The sequence below is a fragment of the Acinonyx jubatus genome, chromosome B2 (genome assembly GCF_027475565.1).
Source record: "Acinonyx jubatus isolate Ajub_Pintada_27869175 chromosome B2, VMU_Ajub_asm_v1.0, whole genome shotgun sequence".
In the NCBI taxonomy this organism is placed as follows: Eukaryota; Metazoa; Chordata; class Mammalia; order Carnivora; family Felidae; genus Acinonyx; species Acinonyx jubatus.
This window is the reverse complement of record NC_069385.1, coordinates 148,853,092-148,873,938: the sequence shown is the minus strand read 5'-3', so window position 1 is coordinate 148,873,938 and position 20,847 is coordinate 148,853,092. Positions and strand designations below refer to the sequence as shown.

The following is a 20,847-nucleotide window of genomic DNA, read 5'->3' as shown; positions in this document are numbered from 1 at the left end:
GCAAGATATCTGAACCAGAATTTAGAATCACAACCATAAGAATACTAGCTGGAGTCCAAAACAGATAAGAATCACTTTCTGCAGAGATAAAAGAAGTAAAAAATAGCCACAATGAAATTAAATGCTATAAATGAGCTGCAATATGGAAGGATGCAGCGGTGGCAAGGATGTATGAGGCAGAACAGAATCAGCAATATAGAGGACAAACGTGTAGAGAATAATGAACCAGAAAAAAAAGAGAAAGATTAAGGTAAAAGAGCACGATTTTAGAATTAGAGAAATCAGTGACTCATTAAAAAGGAACAATATATACCAAAAGCAACAAAGATCAGAAAGGACCAGAGAACACCAGCAGAAACTCCAAGTCTATGAGCAACATAATGGCAATAAATTCATATCTTTCAGTACTCACTCTATATGTCAATGGACTCAATGCTCCAATCAAAAGACATAGGGTAACAGAATAGATAAGAAAACAAGATTCATCTATATGCTCTTTACAAGAGACCCACTTTAGACCTAAAATACACTTACAGATTGAAAATAAGGGGATGGAGAACCATCTATCATGCTAATGGTCAACAAAAGAAAGCCAGAGGAGCCATACTTATATCAGACAATCTAGACTTTAAAATAAAGACCATATCAAGAGATGCAGAAGGGCATTATATCATAATCAAGGGTCTATCCACCAAGAAGACCTAACGATTGTAAACATTTTTGCACCAAATGTGGTAGCACCCAAATATATAAATCAATTAATCACACACATAAAGAAACTCATCGATAGTAATACCATAATAGTAGGAGACTTCAACACCCCACTCACAGCAATGGACCTATCATCTAATAAAAAAATCAACAAGGAAACAATGGCTTTGATTGACACACTGGACCAGATGGACTTCGCAGATATATTCAGAACATTGTATCCTAAAGTAGCAGCATATACATTCTTCTCCAGTGCACATGGAACGTTCTGAGAATAGACCATATAGTGGGACACAAATCAGCCATAAGTAAGTACAAAAAGATCGAGATCATACCATGCATATTTCCAGACAACAATGCTATGAAACTTGAAATCAACCACAAGAAAAAAATTTGCGATGGTAACAAATACTTGGAGATTGGAAGAACATCCTACTAAAGAATGAATGGGCTAACCAAGCAGTTAAAGAGGAAATTAAAAAGGATATGGAAGTCAATGAAAATGATAACACCACAACCCAAAACCTCTGGGATGCAGCAAAGGCGGTCATAAGCAATCCAGGCCTTCCTAAAGAAGGAAGAGAGATCTCAGATACACAACTTAACTTTACACATTAAGGAGATGGAAAAAGAACAGCAAATAAAATGCCAAACAAGCAGAATACAGGATATAATAAAGATTAGAGCAGAAATTAATGCTATCGAAACCAAAAAAGAAAACAAAACAGTAGAACTGATCAATGAAACCAGAAGCTGGTTTTTTGAAAGAATTAACAAAATTGATAAACCACTAACCAGTGTGATCAAAAAGAAAAAGGAAAGGACCCCAATAAATAAAATCAAGAATGAAAGAGGAGAGATCACAACCAACACAGCAGAAATGAAAACAGTAATAAGAGAATATTATGAGCAATTATATGCCAATAAAATGGGAAATCTGGAAGAAATGGACAAATTCCTAGAAACATATACACTACCAACACTGAAACAGGAAGAAATAGAAAATTTGAACAGACCCATAACCAGCAAGGAAATCAAATTAGTAGTAAAAAATCTGCCAAAAAACAAGAGTCCAGGGCCAGATGGCTTTCCAGGGGAATTCTACCAAACATTTAAAGCAGAGTTAACACCTATTCTATTGAAGGTGTGCCAAAAAATAGAAATGGAAAGAAAACATCCAAACTCTTTCTATGAGGCCAGCATTACCTTGATTCCAAAACCCGACAGAGATACTACTAAAAAGGAGAACTATGGACTAATTTCCCTGATGAACATGGATGCAAAAATCCTCAACAAGATATTAGCCAACCAGATCCAACAATACATTAAAAAAAATTATTCACCATGACCAAGTAGGATTTATACCTGGGATGCAGGGCTGGTTCAATATCTGAAAAACAATTAACGTGATTCATCACATCAATAAAAGAAAGGACAAGAACCATATGATCCTCTTAATAGATGCAGAGAAAGCATTAGACAAAATCCAGCTTCCTTTCTTGATACAAACCCTCAAGAAAGTCAGGATAGAAGGAGCATAGCTTGATATCATAAAAGCTATATATGAACGACCCAACACTAATATAATTCTCAATGGGGAAAAACTGAGAGCTTTCCCCCTAAGGTCAGGAACAAGGCAGGGATATCCACTCTTGCCACTGTTATTCAACATAGTATTGGAAGTCTTTGCCTCTGCAATCAGACAACACAAAGAAATAAAATGTACCCAAATAGGCCAGGAGGAAGTCAAACTCTCACTCTTCGCAAATGACATGATACTCTATATGGAAAACCCTAAAGATTCCACCAAAAACTGCTAGAATTGATTCATGAATTCAGCAAAGTTGCAGGATATAAAATCAACGCACAGAAATCGGTTGCATTCCTATACACCAACAATGAAGCCACAGAAAGAGAAATCAAGGAATCGATCCCATTTACAGTTGCACCAAAAACCATAAAATACATAGGAATAAATCTAACCAAAGAGGTGAAAAATCTATACACTGAAAACTATAGAAAGCTTATGAAAGAAATTGAAGAAGACACAAAAAAATGGAAAAAGATTCCATGCTCCTGGATAGGAAGAACAAATATTGTTAACATGTCGATACCACCCAAAGCAACCTACATATTCAACACAATCCCTATCAAAGTAACACCAGCATTCTTCACAGAGCTAGAACAAATAATCCTAAAATTTGTATGGAAACAGAAAATACCCCAAATAGCCAAAGCAATCTTGAAAAAGAAAACCAAAGCAGGAGGCATCACAATCCCAGACTTCAAGCTATACTACAAAGCTGTAGCCATAAAGACAGTATGGTACTGGCAGCAGAACAGACACTCAGATCAATGGAACAGAATAGAGAACCCAGAAATGGACCTACAAACAATGGCCAACTAATCCTTGACAAAGCAAGAAACAATATTGAATAGATTAAAGACAGTATCTTTAGCAAGTGGTGCTGGGAAAACTGGACAGTGACATGGAGAAGAATGAACCTGGACCACTTTCTTACACCATACACAAAAATAAACTCAAAATGGATGAAAGACCTCAATATAAGACAGGAAGCCATTAAAATCCTTGAGGAGAAAGCAGGCAAAAACCTCTTTGATCTTGGCTGCAGCAACTTCTTACTCAACACGTCTCCAGAGGCAAGGGAAACAAAAGCAAAAATGAACTACTGGGACCTCATCAAAATAAAAAGATTCTGCAAAGCGAAGGAAACAATCAATAAAACTAAAAGGCAACCAGCAGGATGGGAGAAGATATTTGCAAATGACATATCAGAGAATGGGTTAGTATCCAAAAATCTATAAAGAACTTATCAAATTCAACACCCAAAAAAACAAATAATCCAGTGAAGAAATGGGCAAAAGACATGAACAGACACTTCTCCAAGGAAGACATCCAGATGGCCAACCGACACATGAAAAAATGCTCCATATCACTTATCATCAGGGAAATACAAATCAAAACCACAAGGAGATATCACCTCACACCTGTCAGAACGGCTAACATTAGCAACTCAGGCAACAACAGATGTTGGCGATGATGCAGAGAAATAGGATCTCTTTTGCATTGTTGGTGGCAATGCAAGCTGGTGCAGCCACTCTAGAAAACAGTATGGAGGCTCCTCAAAAAACTAAAAATAGAACTCCCCTATGACCCAGCAATTGCACTACTAGGTATATATCTAAGGGATAGAGGTGTGTTGTTTCAAAGGGACACATGCACCCCCATGTTTATAGCAGCACTATCAACAATAGCCAAAGTATGGAAAAAGCTCAAATGTCAATTGATGGATGAATGGATAAAGAAGATGTGGTACAAATATACAATGGAGTATTACTTGGCAATTAAAAAGAATGAAATCTTGCCATTTGCAACTATGTTCATGGAACTGGACAGTATTATGCTAAGTGAAATTAGTCAGAGAAAGACAAATATCATATGACTTCACTCATATGAGGACTTCAAGAGACAAGACAGATGAACATAAAGGAAGGTAAACAAAAATAATATAAAACAGGGAGGGGGACAAAACAGAAGAGACTCATAAATATGGAGATCCAACTGAGGGTTACTGGAGGGGTTGTGGGAGGGGAGATGGGCTAAATGAAATGAGTAAGGGTCACTAAGAAATCCACACCTAAAATCATTGTTGCTAATTTGGAGGTAAATTATAAAAAAAAGTTAAAAGAAAAAAAAGATACCAACATATCAAATCAACTGTATAGTAAAAGAATCATTTGCCATGTTCAAGTGGATTTATTCCTAATATTGATCCTCAACGTCACTATTGATCCTCAATGTCACTCATCATCAGGGAATTGTGTATCAAAATCACAATGAGACATCACTACACACATGTTGGAATGATTATCATTAAGAATACAAAAGATAACAACTGCTGGTGACATGTGGAGAAAACGGAGCCCTTGTGTGCTGTTGGTGGAAATGTAAATTGGTTCCGACACTGTGGAAAACATAGAGTAAGGAGGTTCCTCAAAAAATTAAAAACACAAATACCATTTTATTCAGAAATCCCACTTCCGGTTACATATCTAAAGGACATGAACAGGATGTCAAAGGGATATCTGCACTCTCATGTTTTTACAGCATTATTCACAATAGCCAAGGTATGAAAACAACCTAAGTGTCTGTCAACAGATGAATGTTGATAGATAGATATAGATATAGATATAGATATAGATATAGATATATAGACATACACACACATATATACACTTATATATATACACATACATACACACATATATGTGTGTGTTATATGTGTCTGTATACATATGTATATATGTACATATAAAATACATATTCAATATCGATGATAAATAGATGAGAAAAGAAAATAGAAATGAAAAGAAATAACAATATTCATCCAAGAGAAAGAAGCAAATTATGCCATTTGCAACAACATGGATGCACCTTGAGGGGATTATGCTAAGTGAAATGTCAGGCATAGAAGGACAAACACTATAAAATGTCACTTATATGTGTAATCTTGAAAAGCCAAATTCATAAGAGTAGAATGCTGGTTTTCAGGGTCTTGGGTGTGGGAGAACTGGGCAGATGATGTTTAAGGTTACAACTTACAACTAGTAGATAAGTAAGTCCTGGACAGCATAGATATTATCTAATGCACAGCATCGAATTGTAGTCAACAGTACAGTATGATAAACTTCAAAATTGCCAAGAGACTAGATCTTAACTGTTCTCACCACAAAAAAGAAATTATAATTATGTGGCATGATAAAGATGTTAGCTAACATTATGATGGTAATTATATAATATGTAAATATATCAAGTGAACACATTGCACATCTTATACTTACACAAGTTATTTGTCAATAATAACTCAATGAAAAATAAACTAAAAAAAAAAATAAAATTAGTGAATGTTGTGGAGTGGCCAGATACTTTCCTTTTCTATTTGAGACACACGTCCAACAAAGTCATTAAATTATTAAATAATTGACAGTATACAAAGTGCTTTCCAAGCATCTCATTTGAAGTAGATTTTGTACAGCTGTATGAGAAAAATATCAGATATATTCCTTTTAAAAGGTTTGATAAAGTGTTGTCATGTGTCCTAATGTCAGAGACACTCCTTTGAACACATTAGATAGATCTATCTAACTTCTTAACAGGCAGTTACTACTGAATTATTCATTATTATTAATATAATATCTGGTAAACATATCTGAAAACTGAATATGCTAATTATAGTTTTTGGCAAATTCTTTGCCCAAACTTACATTTTGATTCCATGACTTAGATTACGTCAGCTGTTCATTTATTAAAAACAGTACTTTATAGACCAATACTTCTGTACAATCCTACTCCAAAATGGCCGTAATCGATAAAATACATACCTTCCATCCTGCCCCTTTGGTTTTGCATTAACAATGAATAGCAAATATAAATGATTGTGTATTCTTTTCTATTCTCCTCTTGGCTGTTATTTTATATGACCTTCTTAAATGATCAGATTATGTGTTTATACTATTAACCTGAAAGTTAAAATAGAGAATTCATCTTTTTTAACATATGTGAAATTTAAGAAAACAAATAGATGAATATATGGGAAGTGGGGGGAGAGGAGAGAGGGAAACAACCATGAGAGACTCTTAAATACAGAGCTCCAAGTGAGGGTTGATGGAAGGAGGCGGGGTGCGGTATTGGCTAGATGGGTAATGGGTACTAAGGAGGGCACTTGCTGTGATGAGCACTGGGTGTTGTATGAAAGTGATGAATTACTGAATTCTACTCCTGAAATCAATATTGCACTGTATGTTAACTAACTAGAATTTAAATAAAATTTGAAAAGAAAAAAAAACATGTTTCTCAGCTTGAGATGTAATTGACAAAATTGTATATATTTAAAGTGTGCAATGTGATGATTTGACATATGTGTACATTGTGAAATGTTTACCAAAAAATATGGTTAATTAACACATCCATCACCTCATATACTTACCTTGTGTGTGTGAGTGTGTGTGTGTCCGTGGTGAGAATGCTTAAGGTTTACTGTCTTACAAATTTCAAGCATGCAACATGTTATTAACTATAGTCACCTTGCAGTGCATTTGATACAAAGAAGTTATTCGTTGTACAGCTGAAGTCTTGTACCCTTTGACCAGCATCTCCCCATTCCTGCCATCCAGCCCCAGGCCCTGATAACCACCATACTACTGTATGTTTATACAAATTCTACTCTGATTTTTAGATTCCACATATGAGTGGTATCACACAGTATTTGTTTTTCTGTCTGGTTAGTAATTCTTAGCCTAATGTCCTCTAGGTTTTTCCATGTTGTCACAAATGACAGAATTTCTTTCTTTTTGTAGCTGGATAATATTCCTTTTCGTGTATATATATATGTAAATTATATACATATATTTACATATGTAATATATGTGATTATATATAAGTTGTATATGTAATTTTTATATAATTATTTATATTTTTGTGTATATTATATACAAATACACATATAAAATATATATGATTTTATATATGAAAAAATATATATATTGCATCTTCTCTATCCATTCATGCATCAATAGACACATGTTATTTCCATGTCTTACCTACAATGAATAAAGCTGTCATGAACATAGGAGTGCTGATTATCTCCTCAAGATACTGATTTAACTTCCTTTGGATATTTTCCCTGAAGTGGATCATACAGAGGTTCTATTTTTAATTGGTTGAGGAACATCCATACTGCTTTCTTCTTTCATTTCTTATTTTATTCATTTTTTTCCTCTCTTTGCCTTCTCCACCTTCTAGAGGCCACCTACATGCCTCAGTTGTTGGCTCTTTCCCCCATCTCAAAGCCAGTAGTGTATTTCCTCTTATCTCTGACCCCCTGTCTCCCTCTTATAAGGACCCTTGTGATTACTGTAGCCCACATAGATAATGCAGGATAATCTTCCAATCTGAAGGTCCTTAATTTATTCACATCTGTAAAAGTCCTTTTGCCATGTAAGTAATATACAACCACAGATGCCAGGGATTAGGATGTGGACACCCTGACAAAAGAGAAGGAGGAGGCACTGCTAAATCTATCACACCACCAAATATATATACAATAAATGATGAAACTCTGAAAATCAACTTTGGTGACCACCATGGTAATAATGGCTTTTTGGAGGAATTAATAAGGGATGATTGATAGTAAAACTAGGATGTAAAATTAAGCAAAAACAGAATGCTACCTAATTTTAATGTATCTGCCCACAAGACACTTATAAATTACCAATAGAAAGATAATAACTTTATAACAGACAGCACAAGTGTCCATCAATAGATGAATAGATAAAAAAGAGGTAGTGTGTATAGGTAGTGTGTGTGTGTATACATATATGTATATATGTATATATATGTACATACATGGTATATAACAGAATATTATATGTATATATACATACAATGGAATATTGAATGAATATTATTCAGCCATCAAAAAGAATAAAATCTTGCCATTTGCAGTGACATAAATGGAGCTAGATAGTGTTATCCTAGTGAAATAAGACAGTCAGAGAAAGACAAATGCCATATGATTTCACTCATACATGGAATTTAAGAAACAAATAAGCAGAGGAAAGAGAGAGAGAGAGAGAGAAACTAAAAAAACAAAAAACAAAAAACAGACTCTTAACAATAGAGAATAAACAGATGGTTACCAGAGGGGGGACAGGCAGGGGGATGGGTTAAATAACTGATGGGGATGAAGGAGGGCACTTGTGATGAGCACTGGGTGTTGTATGGAAGTGTAGACTCATTGTATTCTACACCTGAAACCAATATTACATTGTATGTTAACCTACTGGAATTTAAATAAAAACTTAAGAAAAAAATCCTGGCAGGTACCAATATCACTAATATCACAATGTCACTTCTATGGTATTCATGCCAAAAAATGAATAAATTGAATGTAACCATGCATAAGTAAAACTTTAACTGAAAGATAATTATATTAAATAAATGGTCTATACTCTTCAAAAATTTTAGGCCCATTAAAGACAAAGGAAGACTAAGAAATGTTTCCACATTAGAGCACAGTAAGAGATGTAGTACCTAAATCCAACTTGTGATCCTGGATTAGATCTTTTCTTCACAAAATACTCCCATGAGCACTTAGGCGTAAGTATGTGTATTATTCTCCATATATTGCGGAGAAATATTTAAAGTGCATATTAACATTACATTACTATAGACAGAAAATGATAATGCACCCAGGGTAAAGTGTTAACATTTGTGGAATCCAGTGAAGGTCTACAGTAAGTGTACGTACTATTTACTTTTATGTAAGTTGTTCTTATTGTTGTTGTGCTTGTAAAATTATAATAAGAGCAGGATGAACGTGAATTTGAAATTTTTATTATTTTTGAAATCACTTGATGTTGCCATGACATAACCAGTGACCCGCCAGCCCCATATTTGTCAAACATACAGAAGACATGACCCTGAAGCCAACAGAAGAACTGAGAATGAATGCACCTGCTATAAGCCAGAGCTGGTTTCTGTGATGACGTGGATGGCGTGCCTGTGCTAGTAATCCTGTACTGCTGAGGCACAACAGAGACATAATCAGGCGTGTGTGTATTCTGCACAGGAGCAAGTATAAGATGAAGTGGGAAAAGACTGGGAGACACCTGTCTGGCTGAGGGGGAGAGATTTCCTGGGGCCAAACAGCAGCTGGCACGTCAGTGGATTTGGCCACCAATGGCAGCTGGGAGAAGGCCAGATCCATCACTGGTTCTTCAGGAAGGTTGCCTATTGCCGAAATCCATGCATGCTGTGTAAATGCCAATTTTCCAAAAGTTAGTTTGAAGTTTAGACTTGGCAATGGGATGATCCCATGGGTGTTGGTGACCCTAAAAGTGACCCCCAAAGCTAAAAATCTATTGCCATTACTCTGTTTTTGCCACATGCAATTTAAGCTTAGACAAGTGCCCAAGTATAGCTCAGGTCATGATCTCGCAGTTTGTGAATTTGAGCCCCACGTTGGGCTCTGTGATGACAGCTCAAAGCCTGGAGCCTGCTTAGGATTCTGTGTCTCCTCTCTCTCTGCTCCTCCCCTGCTCACACTCAGTCTCTGTCTCTGTCTCTGTCTCTGTCTCTCTATCCCTCTCCCTCTCTCTCCCTAAAAAATAAATAAACATTAAAAATTAAAAAAAAACACTAAAGTTAGATACTGGGACACTCTGGTACTACATAAGACAACCCAAATAGTAAGATTTCCATAGTGCAAAACGATTTGAAGAACCAAGCTATTTTTTCTTGTTTTTTAAAGTTTGTTTTGTTTTGTTTTGTTTTTTTGCTTTGTGATGGTTCACCATATGTGGTCACAGTTATTCACTAAAAGTTCACCTGTATGGGTGATTCTTGGTTTTTCATTTCTTAGACAGTAGGTAAGGACAAGTGAATATACACCATATTGTTGTTTATACCTAGTTGGTCATAAAGGAAGGATCACAGATACACAGAGAAGAGAAAGTCAACAGAAACTAACAAGGTAGTTTCAACCACAGAGGAAATGGAGGGGAAGTTTGGGGATGTATTTTTCATCTTAATAATCTAGGAAATAAGGTTTTAATCATCATATCTAAACTTTAAAGGCCTCAAAAACTACAAATAAGATTTGGTTTACCATACAAAACTCAGATTTCAAGATTTTATTTTACAGTGAATTGTCCTTCATCTGCTCTAGCTAAATACAGCTGCCAGTTTAGTGTTATGTACACAGCACACTTATTTCATAAGGAGATGGTTGGCAAACATATAGGTAACAAAACTGTTACTTTTATAAAATAAATACATTTATTTATATGGAAAATATAAATAAATAAATAAATAATAAATAAAATATGGAAAAGTTGATTTTCATTATGTACTTTCTAATCTCTAACATTCAAATTATATTAAGCTTAAAAAGAAAACTAACATTTTCCATAAGCTTTTTTTTCAAAATGATTGAATGATTTTATATTCCATAAACAATGTGTGATAGCTCCAATTACTTCATAGTTTTGCAACATTTGGGATTGTTATATTATCTATATGTTTATAGACATTTTACTGTGTGTTCCATATGCTTTTCTCACAAAATTTTTCTACTATATTTTCAGGTAATTCTTTCAAACACCAATTGGATTCATGCAGTCATTTCCAGAGCTTAGAAGTCTGTCTGCCTCAGATATTTCTTATTGCTCCTCAGGCTAACCATGTGCCCCAAGCACCTCTCCTAATGATCCCTGGCCTATAATGACCCTTACCTTACAGGCTATATCCCACAGCTCTTTAAGTGATTTCCACCTCCTATACACTTCCCACTGCCTCGAGAAAGAAACACATATGCTTATGTTGACTTCAGTATTTCAGAGACTTTCTTGTTATAATTCATAAAACTCATTTTCTTACTGATGCTATAGTGTATTAAAGAATACAGACCAAAATTCCTCTCTACATTAATTCCAAAAAGAATAACAGGATTGCAGAAAAGATTTAAGATATTTCACTATGTCTTTAGTTAAACCAAAAATAGAAAACAAATTTTAGGGCAAATTCTTCCTTAAAAGGAAAAAATTAGAAGACAATAGTCTAGGTTTTTAAAAATTAAGTATATCATCATTCTACAGGAATTTTATTTCTTAATTTCAATTAAGGATAGGATACCTTTGTTTTATTTATTGTACCATGGAAAATACTGATTTTTGATCTTTGTTTTAAATGGATGTTTTCTCCATTGGAGAGTGATTAGTATTTAGGCAGACTGTTTAATTCATATCTGTGAGTCAGAGCTCTGTGGTTCTGAGAGACACACACTCCACTGGTGTTGAGTGAGTAAATGGGAGAGAAGACGATGGATGTATGCAGACAAGTCCTTACTGAGGAGGCACTGTGTTGTCCTGTGAAGGTCATGAGTGCACAGGCCTCTCCTGTCCCACTAGTCTCCTTACTGCCCCTCTTACATCTTTGTTTCTGAGAGTGTAGATTAGAGGGTTGAGGCTAGGTGTGACAACAGTATAAAAGAGGGCAATGAACTTGCCTTGTTCTTGAGAACTTCCTGATGGTGGCTGCAGATATATGCACAAGATTGGAATGAAAAAGAGGGACACAACCATAAGATGGGCTCCGCATGTTCCAAAGAGTCTCTGAAGTCTGGTTGATGACTGCAACCTCAGCACAGTACGGGCAATGGCAACATATGAGCTGAGAATGAGGATGAGTGGTATGAAAACAAAAATGGAGCTCGTGATCAGGAGGGTCAGCTCATTAGCACGGGTATCAACACACGATAATCGCAGCAGTGCTGGAACTTCACAGAAGAAATGGTCCACTTGGTGATGTCCACAGAGGGGGACCCAGGAGATAAAGGAGGAATGAAGTGCTGAGTTGGTAAAGCCACTGACCCAGGAAGCCACAGCCAACAGGTGGCAGAAACGAGGGTTCATGAGCACGGTGTAATGTAGGGGTCTACAGACAGCTGCGTAACGGTCATAGGACATGACCACCAGGAGGACACACTCGGTGGTTCCCAGTGCAAGGGCAAAGTAAAGTTGAGTCATGCAACCGGCATAAGAGATGGTCTTTTCTGGGCCCCAGAGATTGACCAGCAACTGAGGGATGGAGCTGGTGGTGTAGCAGAGATCCAGAAAAGAGAGGTTTGAGAGGAAGAAGTACATGGGAGTGTGGAGATGGGCATCCAGGTATGACAAGACAATGATAAACAGGTTGCCTATCAATGTCGTCAAGTAGAACATCAAGATAAGCACAAAGAGAACTACTTCCAGATGAGGCCAATGTGAAAAACCCAGTAGAATAAAGTAGCCTTCAGAACTTGCATTTTCCCCCTTCATCATTCATTCCTTGTTACCTGAGAAAAGAATCACATACTTCCCCAAAACGTAAGAAAATGCTCCAAGAATCATAGGGACACATGGAAAAGAAACAGAAGCCAGTTTAAAAGGACTACCACTGTTCAACGCTGGGACATTTTGGGCATTAAGAGAAATAATGCTAATGAATTGAGAGAAGTAAGAATCCAAAACCTCATAATGATATATTTATAAATTATTAGTGGAGAAGAAAATATTATTTCTGTCAGTAGGGATCCTAATAATGTGTATAGAAGGAATGGTAGAGTTAAAAATGGTAAATAGATACTAAAAACTAGTGAATGAAATATGAGAAACAGGATATTTACATGCTCTAAAATACCTCCCCACTAATTACCTGTTAATTACAAAATGAAGAATAGTAAACTTCACAAGAGCAAAATGTGGTGGATGAACATCACAGGATTAGTCAATATTAACAATATTAATAATACATTAGTCAATATTAATAATACAATATTGACAACACCAGTGTTGAGACAAACCAACATCTTGCACCTCCTGACACGATGCTCTGAGCAGGACATAATGTCACTCAGTGACATACCTGCCAAAAATGCACAGCCTGATTTCAGCATTGAAGACATGTGAGACCAACTCAAATTGAGACAAGCTGGACAAAATAGCTGTCCTGTAATCTTCAAAAGTATTCAGTTAAATGAAGACAAATAAAGGCTGAGGAATTGGTCTAGACTAAGGAGACGAAGGAGACACATTATCTAAATGGGGGGCCCTGCACTGGGAAAACATAGCTACTAGCAGCATATTTCAGAGTATTGGAGAAATATGACTTTCGACTATGGATTAGATAATAATATTGTATTCATATTACATTTCCTGTTTTGTCAACTCTGCTGTTATGTAAAATAAAGTCCCTGTTCTTAGGAAATCAACATCAAAGTATTTAAAGGTAAAGGGACATGATGTCTCTTACTTAGTCTCCAATGGCCAGAAAAAGAGATGATGATAGGTGGGTAGTTAGGTAGCTAGGTAGGTATGTAGGTAGATGGATAGAAAACGTCTTTCTAGACACAATATAAACTACTGCTGGATCTGTAAAGGGTTAGTGGTGGTTCTTTGTACCACTTTTGCAGCTTCTCTGTAAATTTTAAATTTCACCAGAATAAAAAAATTCACAAATTAAATATAAAATAAAAAAATTTTCCACTTTCATATTTTATCCAGATATTTGCCATGTTAGAGTAACATAGCTTCTTAACTGTCAAATTCTCATTCATCCCAGGGTGATATCTGGGTAAATAGTAATTGGAAACTTCCTCACATAACTACAGAAGAACATTTCCATGAAACAAATGATCTTTTTTTGATGAATAGCTTTAGTTTCCTTTTCAACATTTTCAGGCTGTGTTCCATTAATGGGATTATAAAACAACAACAGAATAACTTTAATTCCAATAATCTCTCATGGACAAAAAGTCATGATGAACATCAAATCTATTACCAATTTCAAAATGTTTTCTGTAGCGCCCCCTTATCCACTGGGTTCCAAGGCCCCCAGTGGATGCCTGAAACAAAGGTTAGTACCAAACCCTATACATACTATTGTTTTCCTATAAATACATGTCTATATTAAGTTTAATTTACAAATTTAGGCACAATAAGAGATTAACAACTATAATAAAATGGAACAATTATAACACTATACTGTTGGGAGAGTTATAGGACTATGGTGTCTCTCCCAAATATCTAATTGTACTCACTCTTATTCTCCTTGTGATTCTGTAAGATAACAATATGCTCACCTGATCAGAGATGAAGTGACAAGAGTGACCCAGGCATGTGACCTAGCGTTGGGATGCAATTGACTTTCTGATGAAGCCTCAGGAGGATCATCTGCTTCCAGAGGCCATGGTTGATCGCAGGGTCACTGAAACTACAGAAAGTGTTACCTCAGATAAGGGAACTACTGTCCACCGGGTGAAAATTCTGGAGCTTCAGTTAAATAGTTTTGTAGGAAGACCATTCTCTTCTGACTGTTTAGTTGCACTCAGGACTTGTTTCTAGACTGAAAACTAGGGAACAAGTAGAAACACAAAAAAGACAGATGGACAACATCAACTTACAGATACTCATAGTATGAACAAGGCCAAAAATCTTAGTTTTGGTGAACATATCTGTGACATGGACTGGGGAGAAAGTGATAGAATGCTTCCCAGGGGACATGTGAATGTAACTGAATTTGAAAAGAATTTTTAGGAATGGAAGATACAAATTCTTTGAGAGAGCAAAGGAGGAAGAGTGTGAGTATGGGGTTGGGGGGGGGGGCGGGAATAGAAAGTAACCTGATCATAGTGTGTAAAGCTGAATCTGTGTCTGTCACAGGCCTGACGAAGGTGTCCACATTATTTCTTTCTCTCCAAGATGAGAATGGAGATAGTATTTTAATTCTGAGCATAATTTATAATTTCCACATATATTTTTATTTTCCAACTTCAGAAGAATTCTGAATATTTACTGAAACTAATGAATGGCTATTTATCTTTTAATATACTGTGCCTAATGAGTCTTATGTTTCTTTTTGTTGTTAAAAAAATTTAATCACTTTCATAATAGTTATACCTCTTAGATTATTCTTTTTCTCTTGTGGGTTTTGAATCTGTCTTGGGAGAGATTGATGCTATCTTTTCTCTTACAGTTAGTGTGACAGGGCTCTGCCTCATTCAGCTTTGCTGCATCTGTCTCCACCTTCCACAGCTGGGTCTCCCTCACACTTCTTAATAAGCTACAGCAAAAACAGAAGGAAATCACAACAGAGACAACTGTGGTTGCCTCTCAACTTGCTCACCTTCTGCAAACATAACTCTTGAAAAAGATGTTACAAGTGGCTACTTGATTGAGTTTCAGCAGGAAAGTTAGAAACAGTTTGGCCCAAGCCTGTATGACTGACTCAACCTCATCACTGTTAACCATTAACTAGTTGTTACATGAAACTAAGCTACTTTCTACAGCTCAGAAACCATCCAGGATAATCACACAAGTGCATTACTTAAAAATAAATTCCTTGTAAGTAAACAGAAGTTTAGTTCAAGGAATTATTATACCATGGGAGAGAGTAATTATAAAGACGTAGAGATCTGTAAAGGGTAACTTGGACCGAGATACAGTATCCAAGAAAATAAACTTGGGAGGGGGGCTCCCTCTCCATGGCTGAGGATCAGACCTCACCAAAGAGGAGTGGCTGCAGCCCACTGGGTGAAGACATCTGCTTTGACTGAAACAAACAACAGTAACAGATGGTAAATCATAAAGATCATTTCACTTAGGAGTCACTACTATTTGAGAGATGAAGGAAAAATCCTGAGATTCCTTTTTAATTTCCCTAGAATGGGAGATAATACATCATGAGATATGTGATCCCAAATGCCATTGCTCCTTCTAATGCAGATATAACTTTCTCCTTCTTTACACAGTTACCTGGACAACTTAGTGCATTAGCTGAAAGTGCAGCAGTGAGGTGTCTGTCTGTTGCATGGCTTGTCCTTAGCATTCTACAGAACTTAGAAAGGGGAAGGAGATGAGGGATGAACGGATACCAGACACGACTAGAGAAAAGGTAGGAACTTTATGGTTTAATTTTCTTCTTACTGGAAGGGAGAGAAGTAAAGACTTTATCACTAGTTGCTTTGGTAGGCTATAGAATGAAATATCTTCTTTCTTTTTTTGAGGAAAGCCACTATGGAGGAAAAGACCTGAGTCTTTTCTGATCTACAAATCACTGGCCAGCTTACTTTTTTTTTACTTTAGTCTTTTTATGCTCTTACCTAGTGCTTAATTAGTACTTGTGCGTCCTGTGTCTGTCCACATTCCCTTTATCTGTCTTCATGATCTACACCCTCCTTCCTGGTGGACCTATCTGACCTCTGGTTTTCCTCTCCTTTAAATTGCCAACATAAATGTGTGCCCACACCATACATTCTAATCCTCTATATCATCTTAGGACAACAGAGTCTGGAAATTACTGTGATTATCATTGCTACAAAAGAGAGTCCTGTGTTTACCCAAAAGATTTGGTTTAGTTGAAAGGAGGACCTTATTAGAGCATGCAGTGTATCAGGGGATGGACCCTTTTCCTACAGCAACTGGAGCCTTTACGTAAATAAAATGATTCTCTTGATTAGAGCCATTGGGAGGGTAAATCCCAGAGAGGCAATTATTGCCCTTCCAAGAGTTGTCCTGGTTAGAACAGTTTCTGATGGATATCTTCCACATGATACCACCCTGTTGTACCAATATAACAATGAATCTACAGACCAACCATCACTGACAAACATGCTTTAAGCTGTGTTGATAGGGAAGGGAACGGGTTTCCCTGAATTACCTGAAATTTTTCCCCCAATTTCTTACCATGCTAAGGGTCAAATATAAGGGATAACTTGTCAGAAATATTCCAATCTGGGGAAGGAAAGGACTTATGAAACATTTTTAAGTGTAATACGTAAAGACTATACAAAACCTACATCATGAGCTTATACATTAATGAACACTTTTACATTTTACATTGTTTCTACCTAATATATTCCATTTGAACAAAGAAATCTTGGTATGAAAATCATATTATAATAATATTACATTTTAAAAATAGCAATTCTTAGGGCACCTAGGGGGCTCAGTTGGTTAAGCATCTCACGTTAGCACAGGTCATGATCTCTCGGTTTGTGGGTTCAAGTTCTGTGTCGGGTTCTGTGCTGACATCTGAGAGCCCAGAGACTGCTTCAGATTCTGTGTTTCCCTCTCTCTCTGCACTTCCCTTGCTCATGCTCTCTCTCTCTCCCTCAAAAATTAAGGACCATTTTTAGATGCCAATCAGGTATTTCCTTTTCTATTTTATTTTTAAGTTTTTAAAATACAATTTATTGTCAAATTGGTTTCCTTACAGCACCCAGTTCTCATTCCAACAGGTGCCCTCCTCAATGCCCATCACCCACTTTCCCCTCTCCCCACCCCCATCAACCCTTAGTTTGTTCTCAGTATTTTAAGAGTCCCTTATGGTTTGCCTCCTTCCCTCTCTGTAACTTCCCCCTCTCCCCGTTCCTCTCCCCCATGGTCTTCTGTTAAGTTTCTCAGGACCCACATATGAGTGAAAACATGGTATCTGTCTTTCTCTGCCTGACTTATTTCACTTAGCATAATACTCTCCAGTTCCATCCATGTTGCTACAAATGGCCAGATTTCATTCTTTCCCACTGCCAAGTAGTGTTCCATTGTATGTATAAACCACATCTTCTTTATCCATTCATCAGTTGATGGACATTTACGCCCTTTCCATAATTTGGCTATTGTTGAAAGTGCTGCTATAAACATTGGGGTACAAGTGCCCCTATGCATCAGCACTCCTATATCCCTTGAGTAAATTCCTAGCAGTGCTATTGCTGGGTCATAGGGTAGATCTATTTTTAATTTTTTGAGAAACCTCCACACTGTTTTCCAGAGTGGCTGCACCAGTTTGAATTCCTACCAACAGAGCAAGACGGTTCCCATTTCTCCACATCCTCGCCAGCATCTATAGTCTCCTGATTTGTTCATTTTAGCCACTCTGACGGCGTGAGGTGGTATCCGAGTGTGGTTTTGATTTGTATTTCCCTGATGAGGAGCGACGTTGAACATCTTTTCATGTGTCTGTTGGCCACCTGGATGTCTTCTTTAGAGAAGTGTCTATTCGTATTTTCTGCCCATTTCTTCACTGGATTGTTTTTTTTGGGGGGTGTGGAGTGTGGTGAGTTCTTTATACATTTTGGATATGAGCCCTTTGTCTGATATGGCGTTTGCAAATATCTTCTCTCATTCCATCAGTTGCCTTTTAGTTTTGTTGATTATTTCCTTTGCAGTGCAGAAGCTTTTTATCTTGATGAGGTCCCAGTAGTTCATCTTTGCTTTTAATTCCCTTGCCTTTGGAGATGTGTCAAGTAAGAACTTGCTGCAGCTGAGGTCAGAGAGGTTTTTTCCTGCTTTCTCCTCTAGGGTTTTTATGGTTTCCTGTCTCACATTCAGGTCCTTTATCCATTTTGAGTTTATTTTTGTGAATGGTGTAAGAAAGTGGTCTATTTTCATTCTTCTGTATGTTGCTGTCCAGTTCTCCCAGCACCATTTATTAAAGAGACTGTCTTCTTTCCATTGGATATTCTTTCCTGCTTTGTCAAACATTAGTTGGCCATACTTTTGTGGGTCCAATTCTGGAGTCTGTATTCTATTCCATTGGTCTGTGTCTGTATTTGTGCCAACACCATGCTGTCTTGATGATTACAGCTTTGTAATAGAGGCTAAAGTCTGGGATTGTGATGCCTCCTGCCTTGGTCTTCTTCTTCAATATTAATTTGGCTATTGGGGTCTTTTGTGGTTCCATACAAATTTTAGGATTGCTTGTTCTAGCTTTGAGAAGAATGCTGGTGCAATTTTGACTGGGATTACATTGAATATGTAGATTGATTTGGGTAGTATTGACATTTTAACAATATTTATTCTTCTAATCCATGAGCACGGAATGTTTTTCCATTTCTTTGTATCTTCTTCAATCCTTCATAAGCTTTCTATAGTTTCAGCATACAGATCTTTTACATCGTTGTTTAGTTTTTTTCCTAGGTATTTTCTGATTCTTGATGCAATTGTGAATGGAATCAGTTTCTTTATTTCTCTTTCTGTTGCTTCATTATTAGTGTACAAGAATTAAACTGAGTTCTGTACATTAATTTTGTATCCTGCGACTTTGCTGAATTCATTTATCAGTTCTAGCAGACTTTTGGTGGAGTCTATCGGGTTTCCCATGTAGAGTATCATATCATGTGCAAAAAGTGAAAGCTTGACTTCATCTTTGCCAATTTGGATGCCTTTGATTTCCTTTTTTGTCTGATTGCTGATACTAGAACTTCCCACACTATGTTAAACAGCAGCAGTGAGAGTGGACATCCCTGTCATGTTGCTGATCTCATGGGAAAGCTCTCAGTGTTTCCCTACTGAGGTGATATTAGCTGTGGGCTTTTCATAAATGGCTTTTGTAATGTTTAAGTATGTTCCTTCTATCCCTACTTTCTCGGGTTTTTATTAAAAAGTGCTGAATTTTGTCAAATGCTTTTTCTGCATCTATTGACGGGATTATATGGTTCTTATCTTTTCTTGTATTAATGTGATGTATCACATTGGTTGATTTGCGAATGTTGAACCAGCCCTGCATGCCAGGAATGAATCCCACTTGATCATGGTAAATAATTCTTTTTATATGCTGTTGAATTCAATTTGCTAGTATCTTGTTGAGAATGTTTGCATCCATATTCATCATGGATATTGGCCTGTAGTTCTCTTTTTTTGCTGGGTTTCTGTCTGGTTTGGGAATCAAAGTAATGCTGGCTTCATAGAATGATGAGTCTAGAAGTTTTCCTTCCCTTTCTATTTTTTGGAATAGCTTGAGAAGGATAGGTATTATCTCTGCTTTAAATGTCTGGTGTAATTCCCCAGGGAAGCCATCTGTTACTGGACTCTTATTTGTTGGGAGATTTTTGATAACTGATTCAATTTCTTCACTAGTTATGGGTCTGTTCAAACTTTGTGTTGCTTTCCATTTGAGTTTTGGAAGTGTGTGGGCGCTTAGGAATTTGTCCATTTCTTCCAGGTTGTCCAGTTTGTTGGCATATAATTTTTCATAGTATTCCCTGATAATTGCTTGCATTTCTGAGGGATTGGTTGTAATAATTTTATTTTCATTCATGATTTATATACTTGTGTCACCTCCCTTTTCTTTTTGAGAAGCCTGGCTACAGGTTTATCAATTTTCTTTATTTTTTCAAAAAACCAACTCTTGGTTTCATTGATCTGATCTACTGTTTTTTTTTTTAGATTCTATATTGTTTATTTCTGCTCTGATATTTATTATTTATCTTCTTCTGCTGGGTTTTTTGGGGGGGGTCTTTGCTGTTATGCTTCTAATTCCTTTAGGTGTGCTGTTAGATTTTATATTTGGGACTTTCTTCTTTCTTGAGATAGGCCTGGATTGCAATGTATTTTCCTCTCAGGACTGCCTTTGCTTCATCCTAAAGCTTTTGGATTGTTGCATTTTAATTTGTTTCCATATATATTTTAATTTCTTCTCTAATTGCCTGGTTGACCCATTCATTCTTTAGTAGGGTGTTCTTTAACCTCTATACCTCCATGCTTTTGGAGGTTTTCCAGACTTTTTCCGGTGGTTGATTT

General features: G+C 36.6%; 1 protein-coding gene across 1 annotated transcript; it reads right to left on the bottom strand.

Annotated features, from left to right (window-relative positions):
- Positions 1-11,456: 11,456 nt before the first annotated feature.
- Positions 11,457-12,758, bottom strand: LOC106978617 (olfactory receptor 2J3-like). Its single transcript, XM_027051894.2, has one exon. The coding sequence runs from the start codon at positions 12,610-12,612 to the stop codon at positions 11,668-11,670; it is 945 nt and encodes a 314-aa protein (XP_026907695.1). The 5' UTR covers positions 12,613-12,758; the 3' UTR covers positions 11,457-11,667.
- Positions 12,759-20,847: the final 8,089 nt, after the last annotated feature.

Bases quoted from the DNA above. Each gene is read 5' to 3' on its own strand.
- LOC106978617 (XM_027051894.2), bottom strand. From the start codon at position 12,612: ATGATGAAGGGGGAAAATGCAAGTTCTGAAGGCTACTTTATTCTACTG.